This window comes from Tiliqua scincoides, chromosome 1, assembly GCF_035046505.1.
Source record: "Tiliqua scincoides isolate rTilSci1 chromosome 1, rTilSci1.hap2, whole genome shotgun sequence".
Lineage (NCBI taxonomy): Eukaryota > Metazoa > Chordata > Lepidosauria > Squamata > Scincidae > Tiliqua > Tiliqua scincoides.
In genome coordinates, this window is record NC_089821.1 from 170966510 (window position 1) to 170990782 (window position 24273).

The 24273-nt window shown below is 41.6% G+C and overlaps 1 protein-coding gene across 4 annotated transcripts in view; it reads right to left on the minus strand.

The window, feature by feature from the left end:
• The window catches only part of HMGCLL1 (3-hydroxy-3-methylglutaryl-CoA lyase like 1), a 95334-nt gene that overhangs the window by 25444 nt on the left and 45617 nt on the right, over nucleotides 1–24273 (minus strand). For all 4 annotated transcript variants that reach the window (XM_066640849.1, XM_066640841.1, XM_066640832.1 and 1 more), the window contains 3 exons: nucleotides 21573–21721; nucleotides 13750–13813; nucleotides 8869–9057 (listed from right to left, as the gene is read on the minus strand). In XM_066640849.1, coding sequence (XP_066496946.1) covers nucleotides 8869–9057; nucleotides 13750–13813; nucleotides 21573–21721 — 402 coding nt within the window. The remainder of the gene's footprint in view (nucleotides 1–8868; nucleotides 9058–13749; nucleotides 13814–21572; nucleotides 21722–24273) is intronic.

A 24273-nucleotide genomic window follows, 5' to 3' on the forward strand; every position in this document is an offset into this window, starting at 1 on the left:
AGCGAGATGACAAGGGTGCTTGCTTTGGGGAGGGGGAGAGACTAATGTTTTAATGAACTGTAAGCTTCCTACCTACCATCCAGCCATAGTTTCAACTCATACAGCAGGCCCCCACTTCCTATATACAGGGTAACACAAAAGTAGGTGGACAGTAGGTGGAATAAATGTTATCATTTACTGCCCACCTACTTTTGGGTCACCCTGTATAATTAAATCTGAAGTTTAATTCACCCAAATGTGAAGTTAAGCAATCTATAGCCCAATCCTATCCTGGTTCAGCCTGCATGGTGCAGTGCCACCAACACAGTATCGGCTGCACACTGCAGGCTGGCTGGGAACCAGATCAGCTGGGAGAGGAAAGTAACAAAAAATGTGCACTTACCTTGTCTGCTGCACCATGGTCCCTTACAGGCCTACTCAGATCTGTGCCAGGTCTTTTGCTGGGCCCAGAGAGGAAGAATAGGATCTTGAGGCCACCGCTGCTGCTGAGGTCTGCCCCCATCCTGGCCTGATCCCTGCCCTGATCTACCCTCACCACCAGCAAAACCAGGAGCAGGCAGGAGGTATGGCTCAGTTGGTAGAGCTGCCGCTTTGTATGCCTGAAGATCTGAGGCTGCCAGTTCAAAACAGTCGGAAGTACCCAAGAACTGACGACACACTGATATACTGATGAGCTGACCCTCTGTGGCAGAGAGGAGTTGCCGTCAAGTGGAGCGTGGGAGGCAAAGGGCCAGAAAGAGGCCAGGCCAAGAAGGAATCCAGCTGGAACTAGGAGTTCTATGAAAGACTAGAACTAGTCAATTGTAAAAATCCCTACGGGGGTTTAGAACAGCCTGCCTATGTAAACCGCCTTGGATTAAAGTCTGAGGAGAAATCTGACGACCAAAGAAAGGCGGTATATAAATTCCTGTATAAATAAATAAATAAATAACAATCCATAGCAACAGCTGCTCTGCATGGCACCTCTGCTGCAGTGTGGCCTCCCATCCTTTGCACTGGCGGTAGTGCTCTGCAGACCGCTGGAGAGGCAACTGTGATGGCGGACTTCAGGGTCCACCAGCATACCACACACAAAGGATTGAGCCATTAAATGCCTGGCTGGGGAAACAACCCAGAACGCTTTACCAAGCATTGTCCACTGAATCACAAACAAGGACCCAACTCCACTGTACAGACCCAGCATTCAGCCCTGGATATTTGGGCCTCTCTTCAAAAGTGTTGGCTGCTATATAGGAATCTGGATTTCGCTTCTCCTCCCTTGCCTCATGTGCCACAGTGGCATAGTGGATCCAAGCTGATATGATTTGTTGAAACATGACATAAAGTGTCTTTTGCTCACAGAAGGGCATTAGACTCTTGCATGAGAAAAACAAAATAAAATCCAAAACATGATCTTCTGCTTCTGCAAGAGCTTGTGGAATCTTTTCCACAGGCAGAATCCTGAAAACTGCCATATGACTTTCCTATTATTTCACAGCATGGGCTTGTGTGAAAACTCCTGCACAAACATTTGGCTACAGCATTACTGACTATTTTCCTTTTGCTTACAGTTCTTTAAATGCAACCCATTACTTCCTGGAACAGAAAACAGTTACACAGAATGGCTAAACATAGATTACGATTTTATTCTGCCCTTCCTCCGAGGAACTGAGGACAGCATATGTGCTCACCTCCCCCATTTTATCCTCACAACAACCTGAAAAGTAGATTAGGTTGAGGGAGAGTGACTGATACTTGGGAGAGTTTCATCATGGCATAACAGAGATCTGAGCTCTGGTTCTAGCGAGATACTCTAACCATTACACTGCAATGGTTTGTTCATATTGAAGTTTATATTGGTCATAAACATAAATGGATAATAAATAATGCCTGAGCTCTATTGTTTCTTGGGTTGTTCTACTATTTCCTGTTAAATGCACAGAAAGCTGGACATCTTATTTGTAATCTTAAAAGACATGGTTCTATAGGGCAATATGTTAAAGAAATAGAATCTGGGACCTGCAGACTCAATTTTCTGCTACCTTGTTGCCATGATCTCCATAGCAGAGAAAAGAAAAGTCCATTTACAATTACTCTTTCCAGTCACTTAGGAACCTTTCCCGTTATTACTTTTTCTAAGTCCCAATATTAACTTCTAAAGACTCTATAAATTGTTTTCTGAAAAATCAAAGCACAGTCTGTCCACTGCATATCACATTTTTGGTGATGAGGCACACCCATTCTAAAATCCATACTGGATATTTATTCTGGATCTATAGTTATTTAACAGCTTTTCACTTTACGCTTGATTCTTGCACAATCATAAGTTCTTCTCTTATTGACCAAACTACGTCTGGATAATCTACTTCTCTGCACAGCTGCTATTTGTCTTGAGATGAAAGTTTCCATTAGTGCCCTTGAGAATTTCCTTCTCAGAATAAATAGCAGAGGGGGGGAGGAGGAGAGAATGAACCTGGATCAGAACCACGGTTGACTCTTAGATAATAAACTCATCAAGACCAAGTACCTTATTAATGCAAGGTATATTTTGTCCCGTTGTTTTTCTGAATGTACTAGTGTGATTGACTCTTACTGAGCAATCCTGCTTTACTTCTTAAATTCAGTATAACATACATTAAATCAGTGTTTCTGTGGGTTCGGACCCACTAGATGGGTTGCGAGCCCATTTCAGGTGGTTCCCCATTCATTTCAATATTTTATTTTTAATATATTAGACTTGATGCTACCATGGTATGTATCTGCATTTGGGAAAATGCTACACATCTGTACTTTTAACAGGCTACTATGTATATTCTTTTAACAATGATAGTCAAAGGGACTTACTCCTGGGTAAGTGTGGGTAGGATTGCAGCCTAGGATTGTTAACAATTTTCCTGCTTGATGAAGTCACTTCCGGACATGATATCACTTCCAGTGGGTCCTGATAGATTCTCATTCTAAAAGTGGGTCCCGGTGCTAAATGTGTGAGAACCACTGCATTAAATACATAAAAATAATATACATGCTGTATTTTATACTACATAGATCACTCTATGTATCCATTGTTATCTCTCTTGCTACTGTTGGTTGCCATCATTCTTCAGAGATCTACTTGAAACGTTCAAAGACCTACAAGGTAAAAACTTACTCTGAAAACTTCTACTCTGCCATTATTCTTGTGCTCCTTCCAGGACACTTCTGCTCCTTCACTTTTCTCCTATCCATTCACGTTAAGTGAATTTGGGTGAAAGATTGGAAAACTCAACTCTTTGAGTTCTTTCTGCAATTGTACAATGGGTCAAACATTTAAACTGCCTGTAACCAAAGTTTAATTCTGCTCAGATAAGTACAATATTAGCATAAAACTTATTAGCTAGTTAAACAAAATGGCATTTTAAAAATAGTGCATTTCCAACCATTTATAACAGGGGTCTCCAAACTTTTTGGCCAGAGGGCCGCATGAAATATCTGGTGCAGTGCTGAAAAAAATTTAAATATAAAATTTAAATAAATAAATTAGAGATGGAACTTAGATGAATGAATAAATGAATGAGTGGGCTCATTCACTCAGCCTCTCCAGCCCTTAGAACACCCTCCAGATGCAATCAGAGCACAGCTCTGGTCATGTTCAGTTGAGTGGGTCAGAGGCTTTCAGGGGAGAAGAGGCTGGCCACAGGCCAGATAGAGGCTTGCTGCCGGCTGCATCTGGCCCCCGGGCTGGGGTTTGGAGACCCCTGCTTTATAAAAACAAATATGTTGTGTAAACTCTGCTCTGGGCAAATCCAGGTAACTCAAATCTCCACTAATCCAAATTCGAACCTTTTTGAGGTCTCTCTTGTATAAAAATCTCTAGTCAGCCTTTTCACTCTCACTTTGAGGTGCACTAATATTTCCTCCAAACATGGTTTACCATTTCTTGCAGCTAAACCCTGCATGTCTCTTGTTATCCAGTCTACACATGCAATTTTACTCAAAACGCTCTATGTACGCTCTCGTACTTTAACAGCCAGCCACGCCTCCTCTTTCTTGCTGACTTTATCACTTCTATACGTTCTATCGTCTGATATTTTAATTCTCAAGTTTTTGGGTTCAGCCAAGGTCCAGTCACCAAACAAAGTCTCAGTCATGCTTCTGTTTAAAATCTTATTATTTTGAAATATTATTTAATCTGCTTTTTACATTCATACCAAAACACACTTTCTAGAAAGAAAACTATACTCTAACTTATGGTTCTACATTACTCCCTTCAGTAGCTTTAACAATTATCTCAATTCTCAAACCACTTGCTCTGGAGAAATCCCTTTCAATTCAGCAATGCCCTCTTCAAGGTAGAGAGGTCCGAAGATTATAATCTTAACTTCAAATGTTTTGGCTACCTAGTCTGCCATCATTCACTACCTACCTTGTTGTTTTAATAATCCATATAAAGCTGATGTTCCAAGGTAATTTCTTATGCAAATTTAGCTACTTAGGGCAATATTATTTTGAAAGTAAATATTCCAGCACAGAACACTACCAAATGACAAGCGTTATTTATTTCTTTTTTATTATTTTATTATTTTTAGAATAATAGTAGTACAGAATAGTACTTCTAAAGTACAGAAGTACTACAGAATTGAGAAGTACTACAGAATTGTACTACAGAATTGAGTAGTACAGGCTCAAAAATGAATAAAGTTTTGCTTAGAAGCCAAAACTACCCAGCTTTGCCTCTTACAGAAGCTGGGAGCACCTCCTTTGGAACTGAATCTCAGGCACGACTGAGGAAATTTAGCTGGAAAGATAATAATTATACTTTCCAGAAACCAGAGGAGCAGAAAAGGGTCAGGAATGGAGATGTTTGCTTCAGCCAAGATGGAAAGCATAACAGGCATAATTATTACATGGTGAGAATTCAGTAAAGAGCTGGATGAAATAGCAGGTGGGTGATGAGGTGATTGGGGTGGGACCAGATCAATTAGGGAGCTAATTTGCTGTGATTTCTTGGATCAGAAAAGTCTGGCTAAATACCCTTGTCATGTTCTAACACTCAGAAGGGAGCGAGCTTTGTAGATCACAATTGTCCAGGTTTAGAGGTCTAATGAACTTCTGGCAGGGATATTTGTTTCAGTTTTTTGTCTACACTTAGTGGAGCTTTAACATCCCTCCTCCTAGTTAGCTTTAGTGTCTTAGGTGCACAGAGCTAAGCTTCAACCACTAACCTTTGTAGCCACACCCCCAGCTTTCCCACAATACAGCATTTGTTTCCAATAGAAAACATTGTAGCAGAGGAGCATTACTCACTGTGATTTTGAACATTGGCTATCCTGTGTTCCAGCCCATAGGGAGAAACCCTCCCCAGATAGTGTTTACCTTACAGGCAAACACTGTATTTGGGGAGAGGAAGAAGCATAACCATGGACCATGTTAGCAAGGAGGGGCAGACAATATCCTCCTGATCACACTGTATGCGAGTACACTGTACGCTTGTTTTTATAGTGTCCAAACAGGACTTAAGAGATCTACAGAACTACAGTCACACTGCCAGAATACAACACATACTCATAATCTTGGTTTTTTGGGATTTTTGTTGCAATGTTGTTATGAAAAGTTAGAAAATGTAGCTCAGAGTTGCAGAAAGAAAAGTAGTATTGTTAGGAAGCGTGTTCAGCTCTAGACCATGCCAGATAATGATTTTCACAGACTCCTTTTTAAGGCTCCTTTATCCACATGCAATGCAGATTAATTCCTGTCTTCCTTGGTTAACAAGACATGGCAAATGTGCAGTTTCAACCTAGATAGCTTCCAACAGTGACTGTTTTAGTTAGTAAAAAAATATTGGAATAGTATCCATGTCTCCATTATTTCATTTGGAATTAAAATTTTACAGTGCTTTCCCTAAGAGGAAGCACATCTAATATATTACCGAGTTTTTAGAGTTAAGCTTGATCAATTTATCATGCAGCAGGTTTTCAACCTGATGATTCAGTAGGTACTAAGCAAGGCCAGGCAAGAAATATTTTCCAGAGGATTTCTTATTTTCTTTAAGAAAATAAAGAACTAGGTGAAATAGGTGAAATATTTAAATATTTAGGTGAAATATTTAAGAAAATAAAGACTAGGTGGGTCACAAGCCAATTTCAGGTGGGTCCCCATTCATTTCAATATTTTATTTTTAATATATTAGACTTGATGCTAACATGGTATGTGCCTGCATTTGGGAAAATGTGACAGATCTGTACTTATAACAGGCTATTATGTATATGCTTTTAACAATGATAGTAAATGGGACTTACTCGTGGGTAAGTGTGGGTAGGATTGCAACCTAGAATTGCTTGATAATGTCACTTCCATCATGACATCACTTCTGGTGGGTCCCAAAAGATTCTCATTCTAAAAAGTGGGTCCTGGTGCTAAAAGGTTGAGAACCACTGATCTATGCATAGCCAACTTCCCTGATTCATCTTTGAAGCATCCTCAGCTGTTCTTGGCCTACTTAATTAGAGGGGGGGAAGAGGAAGTACCAGCATTCCAGTGTTGCACTAAAAAAGCAAAGAAGCCCCTTCCCTCTCACAGGACATTGGGCCCAACTAATACCCTGGAGAGTCAAGATAGTTTCTGTATGTAAGGCAGCACAAAGGGCCGTTCAAATAATCACCTCCCAACCAGTGCCCCATCAAACAATGAGAAGCAAGTGCATGTATATTCTCCCTTAGTGTAGTGCACCCATTCCTACCTCCACATAGTCAAATGGGGGGATGACGACAATGACAGAGATGGACTATTTGAATCTCACCAAAATTTCAACCATTCTATTAGGCACAAATGGAATGTCCTGCCATGGAGGGTGGGGGACACTTACTCCTGATTGTTCAAATTGATTGTACTACAGCTGCTGTATTACAGCAGACCCTGTTAAAATGTTCCCTCCTTCCTAGACCTCTGGTATAGGTGTGCCATGATCTCTACTTGTTTCTGCTTTGCATCACACTACTTACATAGTTCTATTGTTATAAGGTGTACGGTGGGACCATTAGGAAGGAGGGTGAAGAAGGAATTGAATATTTAGAGCAGGGATGTCAAACATGTTTCATATAAAGGGCCAAAGTTAGCATTCATGGTGCCTGCTGAGGGCCAAAGTGACATCAATAAGCGGATGATGGCCAGTAGTAAGTGCTTTGTTGTCACACAGAAACTGCAGGTGACAGAAGAGAAAATGTGCAAATCTTATTCATATTTTCACTATATGAGAGAACCCAATTATCAAACTAGGAGAACCCAATTATAACGGGGGCCAGATAAATTGCTTCTGGGAGCTGCATTCATTCCTCAGGCCTTATGTTTGACACCCTTGATTTAGAACTTACACTGAATTTTTATGGGCTATTGGCAGTTTAGGTCTCACTTCAAACCGCTAATCCACATTATATAGATTGCTAGCCCAACTACAATGCAAAGGAGAATGCTCGTTTGCTTGGAAAGCCAACCAGGTAATATCACTGCCTAACAAACTACAGATTCATTTGCAAAACCTGGGACCCCCTGGAGCAGACTTTGGCTTGTCATATCTGAGGGTAACAAATGTCTGAAAGTAAATAAGTAACAGCCCAATCCTCTGCATGTCTACTCTGAAGTAAGTCCAATTATAAACAATGGGGATACTCCCAGATATCCCCTGGGGGCTGGGGATAAGAATAGGCCCTCAGTTTGGCTGTACTTGTTGTAAGAGGAGACTAAACAGCCACCGGGTAGATGGGGCTTGTCAGCCTGGGAAGGCAGCTCATCTGAGAGAAGGAAAACTCTGATCCCAAACCTCCACTGCCTTGTGGCTACATCCAGTTATGGAAAAGGCTTCAGGAGTAAACCTCGAGGCAAAATCCGGAGCCGGAGTCCCTGAGGCAGTTCATGGCTGAACACAATCACGTTCTGGCAACTCCTGCGACGCCGCTGGAACCAACCGTATTGGCCTCTGCCTTTCCATTGGACCATTTCAGCGACGTGGAGAGGGGGATTTGCTGCATGGGTAATAGCCTATCCTCCATACCTACTTTACCCAGGCTTCGCGCACTGGAGAGGACACTCTGTTCCAGAGCCACCATTCAGAGCGTGACACCATGGTCTTCCGAGACTGAAGGATGCCAACAAAAAACTCCCAGGTAAGTGTGGATAGGATTGCAGCCTAAGTAAATCACAGCCACTTTCCATAATCAGTGGACACGGTTTGCATATACACTAGGACAGTGTTTCTCAAACTGTGGGTCAGGACCCACTAGGCAAGCCAATTTCAGGTAGGTCCCCATTCATTTCAATATTTTATTTTTAATATATTAGACTTGATGCTACCATGGTATGTGATTGCATCTAGGGAAATGCTACAGCTCTGTACTTTTGAGAGGTTACTATGTATATAGTTTTACCACTGACAATAAATGGGACTGACTCCTAGGTAAGTGTGGGTAAGATTGCACCCTAGGATTGTTACATTTTCCCTGCTTGATGATGTCACTTCCGGTGGGTCCTGGCAGTTTCTCATTCTAAAAAGTGGGTCCAGGTGCTAAAGGTTCGAGAATCACTGCACTAGGACAAAAAAAAATGCAGCATTGTGTTATGCAGATGCACTTATAGTATGCAAGACTGATTCACTCATTGACACATCTGAAAGAAGCTCATTGTATGGCTAGCATGAGAGCAACTATGCTGCCAAAACTCCCTGGAATCTTATGGAATATTCCCAAGTCCTGAGGAAACTGCTCATTTCTGCTGTTTGTTACCCGATTTAACAATTGTGGGCAGCACAGTCTGTGTTGATTTCCTCCTCTTTTCTTCAATATCATTTTAAGAATAAAGGGACCTGGGATAAGCGCTTGAATGAAACCAGAAACAAGGTAATATGTAGAAGCTGGAAATTACCTGCAGAGCGGTGAGGATATTGGCTAAAGCCTGGCCATATGTGTCGTGACAATGCACCGCAATAGCAGACACTGGGATTTCCATCATGACGGATTCCAGCATTCTTTTCATACTGCCTGGTGTCCCCACACCAACTGTATCACCTAGTGATACCTCATAGCAGCCCATGCTGTATAGCCTTTTTGCGACCTGAGCAAGAAAAGAAAGAAAGTTAAGCACAAGCAACAGAATAATATACAATGGAAAAAATGATTTCTCTCATCATCATAGGTTTATACCATTCATAATTGTAATAGGTTAATAATTCAAAACTGCTGGTGAAGAATTTAAGGAACAAAAAGAAAATTAGCAGAATTGTCATCCAAGTGAGGAGTCCATTCATCTGCTTTTCTACTTTCATCCTGGCTTTAAAAAAAAAAATAAAGTATGTCATTTGTACAATTACAAATAAAATCTAAACTCATAAAACGAGTTCTCTCTTCTGTTTTTTGAGAAGATTACAAAGAAGCTTTTCACTATGAAACTGACTAGGACAAGGCTCAGAATGAAGAAAAGGAGGTAATTCTGCACACAGGGCAGAACCCGTCTGCAGAGTTAGTTGCAGTGAAATGTGGTGATGGCCACTAGCTCGGATGGCATTAAAAAGGGATTGAACAAATTCATGGAGGGCAGGTCTGTCAACAGCTACTAGCTATGACGACTACGTGCTACCTCCAGGTTCAGAAGCAGTAGGCCTCTGAATACCAGCTGAAGGGGAGTAATGGTATAGAGCAGTGGTTCTCGGATGTTTTAGACCGGGACCCACTTTTCATGATGACAATCTGTCCGGGACCCACTGGAAGTGATGTCATTAACCTAGAAGTGCTGTCATGCCCAGAAGTGACATAATCAAGCAGGAAGTGACATCACTGTGATGCCAATACTGGACGTAATGTCATTAAGCAGGAAGGGAAATCACTTCCAGGTTCTCACCTAGGAACCCATAAACTTCAAATGACAAGAGAAAACATTCCAGTACAGAAGTTTTTCCAATTCCCTGTCCCATGCTACCATTGCTACCAAGCATTCCACCTGTAAAATTGAATGTACTTCTTGTAATGAGGTGTGTGTGAAGGGTGTGCTTGCCTCCAGCTAGTGTTGAACATAGCATTGATATATTTTGAACATGCCCATCGTTGTTCATGGAATGAACAAACTCACTAAACTAACTAAACTAACTAAGCTGAAGGCTCCTACAGAGCAAAACCAGACTTGTCAGCGCACCTATAAGATGGGAGTCTTCCATTTTACCTAGACCTACAGATCACCCACATGCTCAGTCCAGTTCCCCCACCCCTACCTCTCCTGGGTGTCTCAGTGCTTTATTTGCTGCACATCAAAACTTTCATCAAGTGAATCCTTCATGGGAGGAAGATCCTTTTCTGAGCCCCGAATCTTCCCTCCCAAACTTTGTGCAAGAAGCTTTGCAAAGGAGCCCATCTGGGGCAAGGGGGGAGGGGCAGCTTCAGACTCCCACCTGAAATTCAGGAGACAGGCTCTGCTCTGCTCTGCCAACACAGTCATGCTCACTGGAGAAATGAAACAGGCACTGCCTCACTCCTTTGCGCCTACGCATGCCGCTCTTTTAGACCCAGCGGGAGAGAAGCTTTTCCCATACATGACTGATGCAGGCTTGGAAAATGGTGGTGCCCACGGCCAGAATCCAAGATGGTGCCGCCCAGCCTTTTGTAAGCCACCCAAAATCGGGTCACGACCCACCAAGTGGGTCACGACCCACCATTTGTGAACCTCTAGTATAGAGAAATATGCCTTTCTCTCCTGCTTGTGGACTTCCCAGAGGCAGCTGCTGAGCCACAGTGGGAAATGGGATCCTGGACTTGATGGGGTTTGGCCTGATCCAACAGGGCTTTTTAAATTAGCTTTTGGAACAGATTATTTTGTTGAACATTAACTGAGGGTGCCAGGTGTTTCCATTTAGCTAAACAAATTAATAGTAAAAAGAACACCTGACTTGCCATTAATTTGCCTGACTAATACATCCACAAAAATCTCAAGGTTGCCCACTGCATATGGATGAAATTTACACTATCTTTTGTGTGATTGTAGAAATCTGAATACTAATACGTGATATTTTATAGAAAACACTGGGGAAGGCAAAGATGATAACATAGGAATAGTACAATATTGCAGTGGTTGCCAAACTTCTTAAACTGGCAGCTCCCTTGACCTACTGGGCCACTGGCCACGGCTCATCACTAGGGCTATAATCCTATACATTGTATAGGGCTGTGGTTTCCCACAAGGATTCCATGGCTCCCCTGGCTGGTTTCCATGGCTCCCCAGGGAGCCATAACTCACAGTTTGGGAACTACCGCAATATTGTATTCTTAAGGGCTTAAAAGTAGCATTCAGTTTTTGTTCACCACAGAGAGCTGGTACAGATGCAACATTCCCAGTGGCTTAACCATGATTCAACAATTAAGAACTGGCTGTGGAATTACACACTCTGTCCTCCTACTGCCTTCTTTCTGGACACTGAAGGAATGTAGGACAGGTTTGGATGATAACACCTCCCAACTTTGCTGAATCACATGATGCGGAGTGAGAGCTCACATCCTGACTATCCCATTGCTGCACAATCACATGGTGGGAACATCCAAACTGCCCTCATCATGCAATTCAAGAACTGTAGCATTTAAAGAGCACGATGAGGAGCAGTTTAGATGTTCCCTTTCACAATAATGCAGAACAGCCATGCATGCTAGGAGGAACACAGGTTGTTTGTGCTCATTAAGACAACCTTTAGAGCATGGTGGGAAGGGTTAATGGACAGTATAATCCAAACTGGCCCACTGAAAACACTAATAGGAACATATTGCTTATCTGTGCATAAAATGAGAATTTCAGCCCAATCCTATCTAAAACAGCCCCTCCCCCCATGCAGCCATGCTAATGGAGAGCAAGTTGTATCCTGCAGGAGAGGAGGCAATCACAAAAGTCTCCTTGAGGTAAGGGAACATTGTTCCATTACCCTGAGGCAAGCTTCTACTTTCCCAATCAGTCTCCTGGGATCAATTTGCTGGCACATAACTGAGAAGAGTAAGGGAGAGAGAATCGGGGGAAAGGAATGGGGATAGGATCCTAGCACACACTGGTGCTGTAGGGATCCATCTCTCCCTCCTTACCCAGACATCCCTACATCCCTCCCATGGCCAACTTGTCAGCGCTGGGTAGCTCCTTCATTGGTGCATGTGCAGCCCCCAAACATGTGTGCTGGTAACTTTGTTAAATGCACTGCAGTGGCATTTCTGTCAATGGAACGTGTTCTACCGGCAGAACGCTTAGTTAGGATTGGGATCTTTGTAGTACATAATGCATTTCCATGTATTTACAAAGGAAATTAACAACATATCGTTAGCTCAGATTTGTTACTGCGTTTTCCTATTGTGCTTGCCGCTTACTTAAAAATACAGCCAGTATAGTGCAACATGGTCCCAATGTGCAGATTGGTTACGAAAGGACTATAGCACTGAACTGCTAAATAAATCCAAGAACTTTGTTAGTTGGGTAGCTGTGGACATATGGTATAAAGTTTGACAGAGTGTAGAGCTACTAGTCCCTGGTGCCCTGCAGTTATCATATTATGTATTTAAATTTAAAGAACAGATGAGAAAAGGACACACTGAAGGTTAAACTCATTTGTTCTAAGTCTACAAAGAGGACATGAACTCCATTGCTGTTGCTATTTTGTTTGTTTTGACATAATGGTGCCATGTCTTACCCAAGAGACTTTGTTGCATGGGAGATGTAGCATGGGAACATGAGAGATGGGGGCTAGGACAAACTTTTATTTCTTATGTGGTTCTTTGAGGAGACATGAATTTCAGAAACTCACTATGACAAAATTTAATAACCCCCTACTGTAGCATTAGAAAAAAATAGGGACTATTTGCAAAAGAGAGTTTTGCACTCCAAACAAAATGCTAAAAGGACTACTGGGGGGGGGGGAATACTGGTCTGAACATCCCTTCTTTTAGAGAAAGATTGCAATATGGTATTGCAATAGGAAATCTGGGACGCACACAGCTGAGCCTGTCATCACCAATATATCTAAAGATGTGTCACACATAGCTTTACATGAAAAACCAAGGGAATCAGAAAAAGGCTGTTTTTAATAAATTTAAGTAGTAAGACATGCATCTGCTCTGAGAAAAGTATATGATACAATGATAAGCTGCATGTAAACAGATACTCAAACTAAGACAGAAGGTTTCTCAAAAAAGGAAACCTTGCTAAGCAGAAACAAAACCTTGTATTGCAATTGCTATAACAGATAAAGGGAAGGCATTGTTTCTGATTGTTTGACAGAAGCCACTAAGGCTTTCTTCTTCCAAGATAAGCATCTATTGTCCTGAATAGCCAACTTCACTGCACTGTCTACTGACCTCCATTCTCAAAGGGTCAATTTACCTAAGCATATGCATCACCTGATAGTCAGTGAGGCACAATAAATGCACAGCAAAAAGTATTGTAACAAGCTTAGCAGAAATGAAAGATAATTTGAAATTGCAATGTAAGCAGTGGAGGAAACACAGAATATGCACGCAGAGTGCAAGAAAGTAAGTGGAACCAGAATTTTGCCTTGAAGAACTGGCACTGCTGGATAAACAACTTATTGGGGTGCATGCCTCCTCCACGCATGATATTTATAAACAGACATCATAGATATCACCATCATGAATTTAAGTTTCCAATGCTTTTTCTTCACAAGGAAATGAACTCTGTAGTGGCTGTCTCTGGAACTCCCAAGTACTTGGGAAAGCGGGGAGCTCTGTACACATATTTCTGACATACATTTCTGGGTCTTAAAAATAGACTTACTTCCGCCACCTTAGCTGGTGCAATATTTCCTTCATAAGGGCATCCCAATACACAAGACACATATCTAAACAAACAACAAAAAAGGTACCTGTAATATGCATAGATATAAACATTCATAACAACAAAAATTGTTTAATTCCTGGGATGTTCAATTAACTTGGGAAGAAGAGGTGGTTCAAAAGAAACCTGCTAGAGATACTCTAGGACAGGGGTGCCCAAACCCCAGTCCGGGGGCCACTTGCAGCCCTCGGAGACTCCCAGTCTGGCCTGTGGGGAGTCCCCAATCTCCAATGAGTCTCTGGCCCTCTGGAGACTTACTGGAGCCCATGCTGGCCCAATGCAACTGCTCTCAGCATGAGGGCGATTGTTTGCCCTCTCACGTGAGCTGGGGGACGAGAGCTCCATCCACTGCTTGCTGTTTCATGTTTGTGATGCTGTAGCAGCAGCAAAGGAAAGGCCAGCCTTGCTTTGTGCAGGGCCTTTTATAGGTCTTGAGCTATTTCAAGACCTTCATTCATTTATATGTTCCATCTCTAATATATTCATTTATGTAAATTTATGTAAATTTATTCAAATTTGAAATGTAAATTAATTCATTTTTCCCCCCTGCCCCTGAAACAGTATCAGAGAGATGATGTGGCCCTCACGCCAAAATATTTGGACACCCCTGCTCTAGGACAGTAGTTCTCACACTTTTAGCACTGGGACTCACTTTTTAGAATGAGAATCTGTCAGGACCCACCAGAAGTGATGTCATGACTGGAAGTGACATTATTTGGCAGGAAAAAATTTTTTAACAATTTGAGGCTGCAATCCTACCCACACTTACCCAGGAGTAAGTTCCATTGAGTATCATTGTTAAAAGTATATACAGAGTAGCCTGTTCAAAGTACAGGTCTGTAACATTTCCCCAAATGCAGTCACATATCATGGTAGCACAAATATATTAAAAATAAAATATTGAAATGAATGGGGATCCACCTGAAATTGGCTCATAACCCACCTAGTTGGCCCCAACACACAGTTTGAAAACACTGTTCTAGGAGGATTTTCTGCTACAAGCAGGGGGTTGAACTTGATTCTTTTGAATGACTGTGTAGTTAATAAACTAATTAGCTACTGGCTTTCCAAAATTGTTTATCAGTTATTGTAGATAAAAACACAAGTGAGGTTACAGCTTTAATCCTATAAAGTGGGCAGAGTGATGTGTTACAAGGGCAGTGTCACTGAAAAAACATGCCAGCTCATCAGTGAATGGTTTCACTCTGGTTTCATCACTGTGGGGTTTCAAAAGGTCTTGGTATGTACTATTAAAGCACCCAGTAATATTCACTAGGAAACTGACCTTTCTTGACTTATACAGAAGGGAACTATTTTGATGAATTATCTAACTAATTTGTGTATGATTTGTGTATTCACCATGCTCATTTTTCTTTCCCCAGAAGAAAAAAAAAGACAGAAGAAACTAGATAAGGTTATAGTTTGATAAGTCAATCCAAGCAAGTCCTTTCCACCTTCATGCAGTTTCAAAATGTGCATCATCTAAACTTGTGCTTTAACAAGCAAATACATATGTCTTTTGTGCATTTTCAAGGAAAATACAAAATGCCCTAAAGAAACAATAGACAAAATTGTTGTTCCCTTTTATTCAGAACAAAGAACAGGAGTAAAATATTATGGGACTCTGGAAAACTAGAGAGACTGAACACGATGTGTTCCTATGATGTGTGCCTTGTAAAAGGAGAACTTGTATGGAGCATGTCATCCCCAGAAAGGGTAGCTGTGCAATTTATCACAATCAGTATGCAGCCAAATCAAAATCAATTGAAGTAGAAACTAGATTTTGCACAGGAGTCAGCCTGCTGTAGGAATATGTTTGAGACAGCTACAAAGCCCTTTACAGTACATGCTAGTACTGCTGAATACAAAGAGCCCCCTGAGAATCTCGTCATAGACACAGACGCTGCTGCTTCCTGTTTATCATTACATTGTTAAGTTTGCACACAATTTTCACTGTTCATTGCAGAAATATTTATTTTCACTGGACGTTCATGTTAGAAGAATAGACATCTATCCCTAGGCAAATTCTTAATATAGCAGTTGATACAGCCTTACTGGAAGCCATATGTTATAAAGCAGTCAGATGTTTACTTCCAGAAGTGGGGTAGTGGGAGGAGGGGGAGAGCGTGAATAACTTATAAAAGGATAGAACTTTTAGGCAAAGTTTCCCAACCAGCACTAAAATACGCAACTTTTACATTGTACAGAGCCAAATTCAATATTTCATAGTGTTTAGCTCTGTTATTTTTAAATACTGACTGAACTTTTTTTTACAAAAAAAAAAAGAAAAAAAGAATTAAGAATACAAAAAAAGCCAATGCAGAGAAATCATGGAAGTATGTGTAGACTAGAAAACTGCCCTGTCTAATCATTTAGAACGGGGTGTCCAAACATTTTGGCAGGAGGGCCACATCATCTCTCAACACTGTGTTAGGGGCCAGGGAAAAAAAGAATGAACATATTAGAGATGGAATTTATATGAATGAATGAAGGTCTTGCAGTAGCTCAAGGCCTCTAAAAGGTCTTGCACAAAGCAAGGCTGGCCTTCGCTGATGCTGCTGCATCACAGACATGAAACAGCAAATAGTGGAGGGAGCCCTCATCCCACAGCTCATGCAAGAGGTTGAACAGTCGCTCTCACACTGAGAGCGGTTGCGTCAGGCCAGCGTGGGCTCCAGCAAGTCTCTGGAGAGCCATAGGCTCATTGGAGACTGGGAGCTCCCTGAGGACTGGTTTGGGAGTCCCCGAGCACTGCAAGTGGCCCCCAGGATGGGGTTAGGGCACCCCTGATCTAGAAAACCAGTAGTTGAATCAATATGATTAAATTTACTCAGTATGATTAAATTGGAGGCAAGTTCTTCAATTACATTGATTTCCTTGTCAATGATGCACCAGGAAACATATGAAGGTGCCTTATACAAGGTCAGATTACTGGTCCCTCTGCTTGAATATTGTCTTCATTGACCTGGAGCATGTGGAACCTTCTGTATTGCTAGGGCCACATCCACTGAACATGTGCTGGATTATGGCTATAAAATGTAACAATTTATCTTCCTTTTTTAAAAAAAAACATAATTGCTGCAAAGTCGCAATAGGTTCCCATTACGGCAATTAAATATTTTGATCCCTGACCTCAAGGTAGCCCCCAGATTGCCCCTCCCCGCAGGATACAATGCATGCTCCATTGGCACGGCTGCATGGTGGGGGTGGGGGGAATTTAGTTAGGATTGGACTGTTAGTCTTCAGGTTAGTGATCCTCCAGGTTAGTGATTGTTTCAGATGGGGCATAGTTCCTCATTGCAGAAGGTTATGAATTATGCTCCCAGAGTTGCATGAAATTTCTATTCAGTTGCAAGCCCAAATCATTTTAACAGTTGAAAGCAGCCAGTGAGAATGCACACTAGTTGAGGAAATATTAGCATTTGAAATGAGAAATTTAATTGGATCATTTTTCTTGGCAACTCAAGAAAGTGCTTTTTTTATCTCCACTTTTGTTCCTTATTTTAAAAGACAAAAAAAGTAAATCACATGATCCTGAAGAAAACAACTGCAAGGGACTATGGGAAGCTTCGGAGTACTAGCATAGTATTAGTATTCACAAAGTAACAAAATAAAATTGCTTTATGTTTCCTATATTTAGATAAATTCAATTCCCCACTTAGCCACAAAACTCACTGGGTGGTCTTGGAAAGTGATTGTGTCTCGTAGTAAAAATTATCTTATACGAGGCGAAAAAATGTAACACTTTATCCACCTGCACTATACTAGCCCAGTCTAACTACAATATATTTACTTAACCTTTTCTTCATGTATTACATTCACATTTCCTAACAACACTTAGGTGATTTAGCTGCAATTACATGCCACGGTCTTCCACTGGGAAACTAATTAATTAGTATGCAATGAATGAAAAAAAAACACTTGAGTTTTCTGTGCAATCTGAGTTGTTAATAATAATAATAATAATAATAATAATAATAATAATAATAATAATAATAATACAGGTATTTATATACCGCCTTTCTTGGTCTCAGATTTCTCCTCAGACTTATTCAAGGTGATTAACATAGGCAGGCTATTTAAATCCCCGTAGGGATTTTTACAATTGAAAGAAGGTTCTATCTTTCAAGAACCACAACATTCAGGTGTTTCTTTCTGATCTGTTTTCACATTCTGGCTTCATCCTCCCACTCTCAGAGCAGATGGAATAACTCGGCTCAGCTTGTCAGCTGCTTCAAGGTCGCACGGTGCCGGTGGCCTCGAACTGGTGATCAGTGGATGTTATCTTCAGGCAAACGGAGGCTCTACCCTCTAGACCAGACCTCTGCACAGCAGTATCTCCCACTTCCGAGTCCAATCCTATTCATCCCCCCCCCCGATGCAGCCACACCAGGAGGGGAGGCAAAGACCAGGAATTATTTCCCCTTACCCTTCCATAGGCCTCTAAAGTGGGTAATTTTGGACCTGTGTAAGCTCTGTAGTTGGCGCAAGTCCAAGGAGAAGAGCGGAGCAGGCAGGCTCAAAAAAGAAGGGATAGGATCTAGTATGTGCCACCACCACAGATCCACCCTTCCTACCACGTCCTGGCAACATTCTGACCCCTCTCCATTTTTGCCCTCCTTGGGGGCAACCTATCACCCCCACTGCCTTGACAGGTCCGGCATAGGTGTAAGGAACTGGAGATGTACATGGAGTGCTCTCACCTCTTACAGCTCCCAAAAAACTCAGTTGGCAGCCATTTTATGTCAGCAGAAGACTCTTCTGCTGTCGTTAATCCCTCCCCCTAAAAGCCCAATCCTGCGTAGGATTGGGCTGTAAAAGATTTCAACACAACTAAACGTGCAAAAGAAGCATTATACTTGTTATATGTTAACATCACAAAAAATAGGGTATTTAGCCCACATGCATTTTTTCCTTTATTACTTTCTTTTTTTAAAGCTGCTTTTTAAAATAAGCACTTGAAATCAGTAAATGCTTAAATATTTTGTACTGTGTTAGATTTTCAGTGTGACAGCTGGTGACAGAAATGTTCTATAGGATGATTTAGTAAATGTTGATGCAGCTGTGGCAACACGACGACACAGTGCCATTTAACAGTCTATCCCCAATGAATTTTTTAAGTGCATTTTCCATAGGATTTAGCCACTGCCATTGATTTACATTCATTATATACACTCTAAATTGCCAGGAAAAACAGAAAATCAAAACTGAAACCTTCAGAATTATTTCTGAATATATATAACTTCTAAAGGAAAAAAAAATTAGATACAGTATAAGTATTTTGTACCCCAGATCCTGCAAATTATGCAATACTTTACAGAACAGTTGTTCCTACTACTTTCCCATATGGAAAATCCTTTCCCATATGGGTACAGCACCAAAAAGGGCCCAAAGTCTCCATCCCTAGCACATATGTGCACAAAGAAGCACATATGCATACTGTGTTGGATTATACCAAAAACAGAAGTTGGTCTACTGAAATGTGAGCCAAAATCAGAACCAAGAGAGAGGAGTCAAACTCTTTACACATCCAAAACAAAGAGGGAAAACTGAACTCCTTACATGGCCAATAAAAGAACAAAGCGAAACTGAAAAGGACCTTGCTAAAACTTAAAAACTAAGATCACAAAAGTTGTCATCTACTGTTCATCTACTAGAGTCTTTAGTAACTGTTACACTGTCTGCTCTTGCCTCCCTGGAGCTCATGTAGGTGATTTAGGGTGCACTCCTAATTTGACTTTAGGCTGGCGCAAGCCTAGGAGGGTCGCAAATGTGCTGTAAAGCACATTTGTACCTCCTCAAGAGGAAGCTGGGCCAACGCACAGTGGTGTGCTGCAGCATGGAGGCGGCATCCAGCCTCTGCAGCAGCTGCCCCCAGGTAAGTTGCATCGGCCAAACTCAGTCAATATAGGCTCTGGGGAGGGAGGGGAGGAGGCGGGAATGAGGCAATCCAGGGCGAGGGGAGGGTGGACATAGGGCGGCCCCGGGGGCAGGTGAGCGGGGAGCAGGAGGCACGGCTGGGATCTGACAGACATGTTGGATTCCAACCCCCATTCCTGAGCAGCTTCAGGCCGCTCCACTCTCCTTGGACTTGTGCCACCTCAGGGAGTGGCACAAGTTCGAGAAGACCCATAGGGGCTGCAGTGGCTTACCCATGGGTAAGGGGAAGAGTTTCCCCTTACTTCTAGCTGAACCACTTTGGTGCCCTATCTCGGACTGGATATATCATAAGCCTCCTTGCCTGCCTGTTCCACCACAAGATAGGATTGCGCTGTTGAGTGAAAGGGGAAGACCAGTGAGGATATAGTCACACAACTCCAGCATCTTTTCATCAGGAAGCTGGTCTCAGTAAGGGCTGCAGTTTAGGCCTTGACCAAATGTTCTGGGGTGTAAAATTGAGGCTTTTGAAGTAAAATAAAAGCTTTTGAGGGGTTCTATAATTTTGAGGGGTTTACCAAAAGAAAACAGCTCCTCTCCATCACCCAACCTCACAACAACTATAGTTCAGTGGTAGAGAACATGATTTGCAGACAGAAGGTCTCAAATTCAATCTCTGGTTCCCTACAGTGAACCACAAGAAACTAGCCTGATACAGCAGCAAGCGGCTGCCTGTCAGTATAGACAACACAAACAGCCAAACCTAATCAACTGTCCAGGCAGCAATGCAGCTGCACCAATGTTTGAGCCCTTTATTTCTTATCTTCTTGGTTGGACTGGACTGTTCATCGATGCTGAAGTGGCCCCTTCCATGTGTGAAGCCTAGAGCAATTGCCCTTGCTAAAAAAGGATCTGATGGTAGCAGCATCTCAAATGCCATGTAAAAAGTGGGATGTCCCATATCATGGTGTGTGGGTATTTTTCCAGTAGGCTTCCAGCAGGCCTCCATTTTCTTATGCCTTCATTTGTTATGGTCAGTTTGTTGGGCAAAATGTGGTGGCTACTCCAAGCAATTATTGCCATCGTTAGTCAGCAGTTAATTGTTCAAATCTTTCACTTTCAAATGTTTAGCTGCTGGCCAAAGAAAATGAAAAATGTGGTTGATGTGCATCTCTGAGGCAGAACAATTTATACGAAACCAACATAGGCACTTTGCAACGGGTTGCAGTACAATCAATCCTTATTCTGTTTCAATAAATCCCTTCATTGTATGGATAATGGCAATGCCAGGTAATGATGCATGATGACCGGGATGGGAAGGATTTATTATATATTTTCATTTCAGAGAATTGTAAACAAATGTGCATGTACGTTCACGTGGAAAGTCAAGGTCTAACAATTTTTGGAAAAAACCTAGGCTTATGCAATCTGTTCTTAGCACAACACCTCTGGGGAAGGTTGCACAGATAACAGAGAAGTTTGTGGGCAACCTTGAACTGGATTTTCTCCCTTTGTCTCAGCTATTTTACATGATTCATGTAAGGCAGTCACATCTCTTTGCAGTTACAGTGGAGGTAACACCCACACCCATGGACTGTATAATCATTCACTTTCTCTATTGCCTCTTCCTTTATTTATTAACAGTGGAGTACAAAAATGAAAGAATGAAGGAAACAATCCAATGCACACCTTCCTGGGAGTAAGTCTCCTCGGATGCAGTTGAACTTTTGAAGTTCATGCACAGGGTTGCACAGGGTTGCACTGTACACTACTCATTTTTTAATGTCAAACATGAAATCTCAATCCAATTTGATTAAAAAAAAATGAATCTTAAATTATAGATAGTATACCCATACAATTAATTGTGAGAGCTAATCTATAATTACCCTCGAACTGGAATATTCATCTTCTTTGCTGATTTCACAACTTTCTCAAATCGTTCCATGCTTTCATCAATGGTGCAATTAATATTCATTTTACTGAAAGATTCAGATGCTGCACCAAAGACTGATACTTCTCTTGCTCCAGCAGCTATCTGAAATAAGGGGGAAAAAAGGAAAAACAGCACCAAAGGTAAATAAAATTCCCCCCTTAAGTAAATAACAATTTCACACACTTGCTTTTGCATTCTGTTTTAACAGTACTTATCCGCAGACCTAATCACAGTGACACAAAAGCAATTTCCAACAATTTCATTGGAAATTATTTCCAGCCACTAGACATTACAGGGGATGCATAATTTCTCTAACCCAGGGGTGCTCAATAGGTGGATCGCGATCTACCGGTAGATCGCGAAGCAAAATGAGTAGATCGCGGAGTGCCGACCCCCCCTTCAGGTGCCTCTGGGAGGAAACGCCGGGAGTAAGGCCCATTGTACTCAATGGGGCTTACTCCCAGGTAAGTGTGGCTAGGATTGCAGCCTCACAGCCTAATCCTAGGCATGTCTACTCAGGAGTAAGTCCTGTTATACTCAGTGGGGCTCAAGGTACACCAACATACATTGTACACATAAATGTTATATGTTATGATGGCGCGAACATTGTAAAAAAAACTCTGGTAGATCTCCGGGCCTTGCTGGGTTTCAAAGTAGCTCTCGAGCCAAAAAAGTGTGAGCACCCCTGCTCTAAGCCATAAGAAGAGCCCCACTGGGTCATACCAAAGGCCCATCTAGTCCAGCTTCCTGGTCTACCAGATGCCTCAGGGAGTACACAAGACAACAAACTACTTGCATCCTGAAGCCACTGCCTTGCATCTGGCATTTTGAGGTAGCCTACCTCTAAATCCAGGAAGTTGCATTTACCTATTATGGCTTACCCGATAGTCTAGAAGACTTTTCTTCTAGAAATCTGTCCAATCCCCTTTTAAAGGAACATCTTCCCACATCTCCCTAGTAATGTCTAATAAAGTGTGTAACACAGAAGCATCATACAGCCCAATCCTATTGCTGTGATCTGCCACCAGAACTAGCATTCCGGAGAAGGAATACATTTTCTGGCTGTCATAAACAGCTGTCTTGAAGTGAGTGCAGCCATGTGCATTTATACCACCACCAAAGATGCTGCAGAGGTCCCTTGGAGGTGAGCCGGCAGGCTGGGTGGAACAGGATGGGGGGAGATTGGTATGCGTGTAGGAAGTAGGAGGGGGTGATACTTGCATTGCCAACTTGTACCAGATGCTATTCCCTCCAGTGCCAGCTGACATGGCCCTTTTGTCACCTTGGACCCGCCAGCTAAAGAGCTGATGCAGGTCTGAAGAGGCCCATTGCTGGTCAAGGGGCTTATGGAGATGTAAGAGAAAATATTTTCTGTTCCGTCCCAAGTCTCCCAATCAGCCCCCTCTCCCACCAGAGCATGCTGGGCAGCCCATTTTGGCACCACTTCTTACTATGGCAGGGAAAACCATAAGATTGGGCTGTTGATGTCTTCCCCTGTCTGCTTCAATTCATTGGCTGCTACTTGAAAGGGGTGGAGAAATACTGAATGCAATAACATCAATACACATATATTTTAGACATGTAGATCTTGCTGCAGTAGCCATGCATCCCACTTGACATCTAGTTATGGAATGATTCAGCCTTGAACATAATGGTGAGCAGATAATTTGAAAAAATAACATTATATTGGCTTTAAAAGTGTGGGAAGTTTCTATGAGTTGTTTCCTTATATGATTCTTGCAAGCCCTTGAGTTTTCCTCTAAGCTGAATGAGGCAAATGTGTTTTTCCTATTTACACTATTTGGTACTATCACAGTCAACATTAAACACAGTTACACTATTAGCCTATACATACTTACTTGGGAATAAGTCCCATTGAACTCAGTGGGATTTAATTTTGAGTAGACATGCATAAGATTGCACTGTTAATAACCTAAACCAATTCATTCTGCTGATTCTTGACACTATGATTCTAATTATCACACCAGGAAATCACACCTTGCACAAAGCCTCCTTATGCATTTACTATGACTTAGATAACCAGTGAGATCAGATGCTTGAAATTATCTAAGGCCACAATCTCATACACACTTTCCTTGAAATAAGTCCCAGTGGACACCATGGAACTCACTTTTGCAAAGACTGCTCTGCAAATATCCTTTCAAGTAAACCTTTGTCATTGAAATAAATGGAATTTCCTATGTATGAAGAGTTTCCTGCACGGAAACAAGTGAAAGTTCTGAGAATGCACTTTCCACAGTCACTATGGCTTCCACAGAAAAGCCATCTGTGTGAATTAAATTTTCTCTGATCTTAAAGTTTTTACTTGAGCGTAAATACAGATATCAAGTTAAATGCACTCTGAAAGTAAAAAAAAATTAAGTATAACAAATTTCATTTTTTCCATTTCAATTGTCAGACCAGCACTAAAAGCTTAAATGAGCTTTGAAAAAATGTGTATTTGATATGATCCACTAATATGCATAAAATTTAATATGGATTTTTAAATTTGCTTAATTTGCTCCACAGAAACTTGACATACCTGAAACTATTCTAACAAAAATAGCTAAATAAGAGCCCAATCCTATGCACGTCTACTTAGAAGTAAGTTCCATTATAGTAAATGGAACTTAATCCCAGGTAAATGTGGATAG